This window comes from Silene latifolia, chromosome X, assembly GCF_048544455.1.
Source record: "Silene latifolia isolate original U9 population chromosome X, ASM4854445v1, whole genome shotgun sequence".
Lineage (NCBI taxonomy): Eukaryota > Viridiplantae > Streptophyta > Magnoliopsida > Caryophyllales > Caryophyllaceae > Silene > Silene latifolia.
In genome coordinates, this window is record NC_133537.1 from 1,155,606 (window position 1) to 1,163,357 (window position 7,752).

At 36.3% G+C, this 7,752-nt stretch overlaps 1 protein-coding gene across 1 annotated transcript; it reads left to right on the forward strand.

Annotated features, from left to right (window-relative positions):
- Positions 1 to 4,432, forward strand: LOC141622142 (F-box/kelch-repeat protein At3g27150-like). The gene is made up of 2 exons (XM_074438200.1): positions 1 to 1,934; positions 2,742 to 4,432. The coding sequence occupies exon 2, from the start codon at positions 2,772 to 2,774 to the stop codon at positions 4,146 to 4,148; it is 1,377 nt and encodes a 458-aa protein (XP_074294301.1). The 5' UTR covers positions 1 to 1,934; positions 2,742 to 2,771; the 3' UTR covers positions 4,149 to 4,432.
- The last annotated feature ends 3,320 nt before the right edge of the window (positions 4,433 to 7,752 follow it).

Genomic DNA, 7,752 nt, shown 5'->3' on the forward strand with positions numbered 1-7,752 from the left:
TTTTAATTTAGTCTTAATCACTAGAACAAGATCAAATTAGTATGTTTTCAACATGATAGCAGATAAAGATTATGGAATGGTATAAAAACTAAAGTATAGTAAAAACAAATATGAACATTAAAAATGTCCAAAATTAGTGTGGGTTATTGCCTTGTTGATCAGAGAGCCTGAACCAATATTTTCTGGGCTTCGAGTCTGTCACTCTCAGCTAGAAGTATTCTTGGGTCGGGTTCGGGTCGGGCTGGGCAGCGGATGGGGCGGGCTCTTCTGGTCAGGCCCTGATCAGGCCCGGCCGGCCTGTGGGAGATATAGCTGAACCAGGCCCGTGTTCTATTTTAGGCGGGCCTTACAATTTTTTTATTTATATTTTTGCTAAAATGGTGGACGAAGGGCGGGCCGGGCTGGAAATTTAGGACCCGGGCCAAGGGCTGGTCGGGCTGAGCCGAGCCAAGGCCGGGTAAGCCCGTGTTGATGGATAGCTCTACTCTCAGGTGGCCGAATTAGTATACGTGGTTAACAAAATTGAAAGTTATAACATACAGTCGTGAATTTTTCTAATACATACAAAAATAGCGGCTATGAATTACCTTATCATCCGCAAAACGATATAAATACCTTATCATCCGCAAAACGATATAAATAAGACATTAAAAACGTCCAAAAATTGTGTTAGGTGTTATCTCGAAGGAAGGTGATATAGACATTTTCAATAAATCCCATAGCTTTAGGCTTTATCAAAGAAAGAAACAACCTTTGACACGCACTTCCTCACCAATTCATTATTTAAGTAAACCTAACTATCTATCTAGTGCCCACCATTGTTTTGTTTGCAATACACTTTTGTATATTTAATTCTTAACAAAGATACACAAACAAAAACACTTCTCTGTTTTACACTCTTTCCAAATTTAATTTCATTATATTTTAATCATGTGCATGACAACATGGACCATACTATATAGCACTAAATTATGTTATTAACCCCCAAATTTTCCCAAAAAATATTTAAATTTATTTTATTTAAATTGTTTAATAAACTCAAGATTTCAACCTTTTAGCCACCACTTCCACTACTTGTATAAAAATACTTTAAATGTCTATTACTTAAGCTTTTTAATAGCATTCCAACCTTCATTTTCATTTTCATTTTCATTCTCATTTTTCTCTATGTAAGTACATTTGATTCTCCTTAATATTTCGCCTAGTTTATATTAATAGTGGCGCATTCAGAAAATTTTCTTCACAAGTCCTTTTAAATACTTCTATGCATAACTTAACTTATTTTAAATTTTGTTGCACAAACAATAAGCATCAAGAAAAATTTCTTCGCAGTGTTCTTTTAAATACTTTTATGCATAACTTGCGCATTTTAAATTTTGTAACACAAACAATAAGCTTAAGTATCAATAACTTTTTTTTCGCGGGATCCTTTTAAATATTTTGATGCATAACTTACGTATTTTAGTTATTTTTCCGGTGTTACGAGTCCACTTATGGATTTGCTAGTGGTTTTTATACGGTGTATATGCTTAGTTTGTAAATAGTAACGGCTCTATTTGTTTCCCTTACTATTTTGTTTATAAAAATTTGATCTTTATGGTAGTTTTATTTACTTAATTGAGAATTTAATATTTTTCAACATTTTCCAATGTACTCTTTTGACTCCCCTGTATTGGGCACGCGGGTATCCTATTTTTTCAATCTTTTGATCAGTCAATGTATATAAGAGGTGTATATATACGGTAGTTATTGTGTGAGACGGTCTCACGTGTATATATAAGCTTTGTTTTAATGTGATAAAAGTTTGTGTTTTTTTTTTAATAAGAGGGTTTTGTGTGTGTGTGTGTGATGAATTAGGTGTTTAAGCTCAATTTGATGAGGAGGTTATAAAAAGATTGACTGTCATCTAATTCTTGAGGGATTTGTTGATTTGGGTATGTTTAATTTTAATCTTACAATTTTAATTTTGTGTTTTGTTCTTTAATCTTAATTCTGTTCAATTTGAGAATGTTGTATTAATGTGAGAACTATTTCTTGTTGTTTGATTGTATTGATTAATCCTTATTTGTTGGCTAGTTTTCGACTTTCTGAACATCAATCTCATTTGTTTACACAGATTCTCATTTGTGACGCATCACAAGCTTGTGACGTCTCACAACCAGTACAGATAATGTTAAAAATGGCCGGTGGCCCGTGGCTGTGAGATGTCACAAGTCACTTTTCGTCACAAGCAAGAATAGCTGGTTGTTTTATGAGATGATCAGTTTTCTCTTCTATTTCTGTCTGACTTTTGATAGAAATGTGATGAAGTTTGGAAATTGCTCAGCAAGGTGAAATCTTTATTTATCAGTTCTAGAGCTATCAGAAATGCCTTATTTGTCGAATTCTAAATCGCTGTCGTTGGTGCTTTGTTATCTAGCATGCTGTTTCAAGAAACTATTGCATGTTCCTTGTGATTGCTTGATGTATTGTCGTCGTTTTTGTTGAAATTCCATATACATTTGTTAGGGAAAGATAGCTGATTGATGAATTTAATTTTCCACGTCTCATTGTTGTGCCTGCGTGCTTAGTTATCTCGCTTCATGTTAGAGAATTTACCTGGAACATTTAAATTTATTTACTGAGATATCTGATATGTTTCGTCTGCTGTAGTTAAAAAATAAATTTAACTTGTGATTTTACCCGAATGGTAGATGCTAAGATATGAAAGTGAGTTAAACATGCATGTTGTAATTCTGTAGGTCGGAGAGTACTTAGAGCGGTGCTAATCAATGTCCAATGGAAGAGGAGTTGAGCGTAAAGAGGTCGATGAAGAAGAGGTGGAGGGATATGAAATCGATGAAAGTGAGTACGAGGATGAAGGAGATGATTATTATGAGGATGATTATGATTATGAATCGGATTTAGAAAATTTTAATGAAATTGACAGAGGAGATGCCATAGCTCCTTGTATTGTTTCTGATGGATCAAGACCTGATAAAATCAGAAAGCGTGATACTAATCCTTGCTTAGACCGTCAATGGATGTTATCTGGTGGTCATGGCGGGCTTGATCTCAATTTAGATATCGAGTGTCAGGATGCAGATTATTATAGCTTTCCCCATTTTAACTTACCAAGAATTCCCATTGAAGTCGAGACGATGATCATTGCTAGGATTCCACTTCTTGAGATTAGAAGACTGTGTTCCCTGAACAAAAGAATTTTGACATTAATAAAGAGTGGAGAATTGGTTAGAGAGAGGAGGGAGATTGGGGTTAGGGAGGCATCGGTTTTCATGCTGGCCAGTGGCGAGAGCAATTGGTGGGCATTTGATCAGAATTTCACTGTCAGAAAGATCCTCCCTGAATTGCCGTCTGATTATACCTTCAGATTGGCCGATAAAGAGTCACTTTGTGCAGGGACACACTTGCTCGTATTTGGAAAGGAGATGGATGGTCCCGCTGTATGGACATATGAAGTGCTCGTGAACAAATGGTTTAAGAGTACTTCCATGGTTGAGCCTAGGTGCTTGTTTGCATCTGCCTCCTTTGGTGACTTTGCCTATGTGGCCGGAGGAATCTGCCCGGAAACCAAGCGAATCCTAAACTCGGCTGAGAAGTATGATCCTGCTACAAGACTGTGGGAGCCGCTTCCTAAAATGAAGGAAAAGAGGAGGATGTGTGCCGGTGTCTTCATGGATAACAAATTCTATGTCATCGGAGGTCAAAATCAAACGGGGGATGCCTTCACTTGTGCCGAAGTATTTGATGAAAAGAAAAACACATGGGTCAAAATATCTGGAATGCTAAACGGGTTAACTACTTCAGATTCACCGCCTTTGGTTGCAGTAGTGAATAACGAGCTGTACACCTTTGAAACATCGACAAACTGTTTGATGGTGTATTTGAAAGACAAAAACTCTTGGAAGGATCTCGGGCCAGTTCCAGTTCGAGCTGATATACGCAGAGGTTGGGGTGTGGCCTTCAAATCCCTAGGCAATGAATTACTAGCTATAGGAGGATCGAACATGTCTCCCTCAGGACGTGGAATGACTACATTCACTTGTTGCCCTAACCCTAAACTAGAAACAATGGAGTGGAAACTTCTGGATGACGGAAGAAATAGCAGAAGCGCGTTTGTTATGAACTGTACTGTTATGGTAGCTTAATGTTCTTGCTGCTCTTTATCTGATAGTCTGATGATAACATTTCCTGTCGTTCTGATCGTTTGATCCGAAGTGTTTTCTCATTATTTCGAATAAGTAATTAACCTCAGTCTTTTCTCTGTCGTTTCTTATCGTCTGTGTCATGTATTATGTTGAATTAATAAGGTTCAGGTACGAGGCTCAATACTGTAAAGGTTTTTGCCTCATGAAATCTGCCTGTATTTCTGAACTATGTTTTTTTTTCCCTGAATAATGCATAAAACAGCTACTGGTTCAAGATGCCAAAACTCGAGTATTATTAGCTCTCAGAAAGGAGGCTTGTGTGCTTGCAGAGTTTTTTTTTTTTTTTTTGGCAGCCGTAAAACAAGTTCTTATACAGATGGCATTTGACTCATATAGGAAAAGAACAAATTTAGGAACTTCAATTCAGAATGTTATAAATGTTGGGAGACAGTAGCAAAATTACTTTGAGACAGACTGAAATGAAAATGTTGTTCATAATTCAAAGTGGTATGTTTTTTTTTTTTTTCCGATAAAGTTTTGTTACGGCATAAAGGAAAGCGCGTTCAGGGAGGTCGGTGAGGCGTGCAGCGCACTCGCAATTAGGTGAGTTATGAGCCATTGCTTTTTCTCAGGTGCAACTTCATTCTTACTGATTTTTTTTACTGCCAGCAGTACATGAACATTCCTACTGGTTAATGCAGTCCCTTCTAAGTTCTAACTGACTCCAATTGCACAACCTCATCTAAGCTTCATGGCTGCAGATGTCATCATGTCAACTAGCTTAGTCGATAAAGTCCTGAGCGGTGATACTCACGACCTGGGTTCGAACCCCATTAGCATCAATATCGCCCTTGTGGCTCCCTTTACACACACAAAAAAAATGTAATCTTCATGGCTTGTCATCTAGGTAGCACGGACACTCCTCCTAATCGGCGTTCCCGTGTCGGACACCCGTGTCGGACACGACACTCGTCGGACACACGTCAAAACGTGTTGGAGACTTGTAAAGCCGTGTCTAACTTTCATCTTTTATTTGGGCACGTGTCCATGGTATTTTGAGCCGTGTCCATGGTATTTGGACATACCTTCAAACGGAATCAAGTTAAATTTAAGGTAAATGGCGAGAATTGTTATATGGTTGAATTTGGTGGGGAAATAAGTTGAATTGAAGACAAATAATGTTCTTTAGAATAGTAATGAGATGTCGAAATAGATTGATTATAAGTTGGTTTTGGTTTCGGAAATGAGAACGAGTTATAATTAACGTAAGTTTTACCTTCACTTATTTAAATTTAATATTCAATACTTTTTCAAAAATAAAATCACACATATATAACTATAAAATATATATTTTATTAAATTTAAAGGACGTGTCCCGTGTCCTAAATTTCATGGCATGCCGTGTCACGTGTCCGTGTCGTGTCAGTGTCCGTGTCCGTGCCTGTTTTGATGCTACCTAGCTTGTCATCTAGAGTATATAAAATGAGTATTGATGCTAGGCATTACCGAGGCCCAACAATTGAAAGGGCCTCAAATTTAGAACTCCATTAAAAATTGAGTGTGTGGAGGAAAAACCGACTGTCCTAGGCATTCAAAACCCAATACAAAATGAGTTATACGTTTATCAACCCGACCTAGACCCATTCACCCAATAGTCATAGTTAGAATTTTATATTAAAAGAAAAAATTTAATTTAATTATTTTGTTTCTTAATCATATATCGGGCCTCAACTTTACATTTAAAACAGGGCCTCCCGAATACATTGGTCAGTGAATAGTCCGTATTCCCTCACCAAGTTACCATACCCGCCTCCACTAAAGTGCCCCCTGACCCCTACCGTAGGGCACACCCCTCCCGGAAAGGCATGCACGCGGCTCTTCTGGGCGAGGGCATAGTAAACCTCACCCAGGACAGCCCCGGATTGTATAGACGCGGACAGTGCTGGGTTGGTTTCATCCAGCTCGAGCTCAACCCACTTAGCAGGTAGAGTAGATTATTATCATGAAGAAAGGAAGAAGAGCTTTTTGGGAAAGATTGTTGCCTTTCTTTTGCATTATTATGTGCATATATTTATTAGATATTTATATTACAAGTCTAACGTTATTGACGAAAGTAAATTATTCCACGGAGTACAACATATACATGTCGGAAATAATATAACAACTGTATTTAAATTAAAAATAATACTCCGTAGTAATACTCCCTCAAGTTAGAGGTATGGAGCACGGGGAGCGAAACTGCCCAACTTGGACGAGAGATCAACGAAGGTAGTGCGGTCGAGGGCTTTGGTGAGGATGTGGCGAGTGATTACCGATAATCGATACCAACCCGTAACCACCTTGACGTTGACCTTCGGTTCTTGGTCAGAATTAAGAACCCATAGACTTGGCGAAAGGTTACAAGCCCATGCATGGGATCAGCCGAAAAATACTTATTACTAAAATAATACGGAGTACTTTTTTACATTTAAACGAGTTGAAAATATTAAGAACCCATAGATTTGGCGAAAGGTAGTTGGCAACTCTTAATCGCTTGTTTTTCGAAATAAAATAATCTCAAAAGTATTATTTTAGTTAAGGTTTTTCTTTTCTATCAACTTGTTAAGAACTCAAACATAAAAGTATTTAAAGCTATTTTATGAGAAATAGGGTAAAAGTGGTTACTTATTTTAATTTCCCATAAAAATAACTTTATATATTTCCATTTTTAGGTTTCTTAACACATGTCTAATGGAAACATGATAGAAAAAAAACTTTTAGTAATAAGTAAGGATGAAATATGAAAAATAATAAATTATAGTTGAACGAACAATAATATTTGATTACTCGTCAAAAGAAAACAAAAAAAAATCAATAATATTTGATAGTAGAATTTATGGTTCCAAAATGCTCAAAATCACAAATCGTTTTAAGTATTTGTAAGTCATCAAAATTAAAAGTCTAAAGCTGAGGATTAACTACTCAATGAATGGTTCGATCGAATGCCCTTTAAACTTGAGAAGTGAATACAGCACACAACCACCCTTATCAAGTTTTATGTATGCCAAGTGTGTTAACCAAAAACAATATTCTAATTTAATTAAAATTAAATAAATAATTAAGACGAAAAAAAAAAGTCTATTACTTACAAACATCACCCGAAAACGATATTATCTAAACTCTATCCAATACATTAAGTACATATACTTCATCTGTCTTGCCGTCTTGGTGATCAATTGTTGTCCTTTGATTATCGCACAAAGATCAAGAAAAGAGGAGAGGTTCAATTACTAAATGACAAGTAGCCCAAATTATGTGTGAATGATCAAATTGCTCATCAAGTTCATTATTAAAATAAAAAGGACAACAATTGATTATGACAACCCCAAAATAGAATAGAACAACAAATAACCGAAACAAAGGGAGTTGTTTTTTTGGTTGACTAGGAGTATTAAACTATTACCTGTTGACAATTGAGGCAATCTTTATTAAAAAACTTAGTGAGTAAAATTCACACAAGTTTAATTTTTACATTTTTAAAAGTCGAAAACCAAACACTTGACCAATTATTTAAGAAATAAGAGCCCTTATCATTTATACTAATCAACTTTAATACTCGTACATA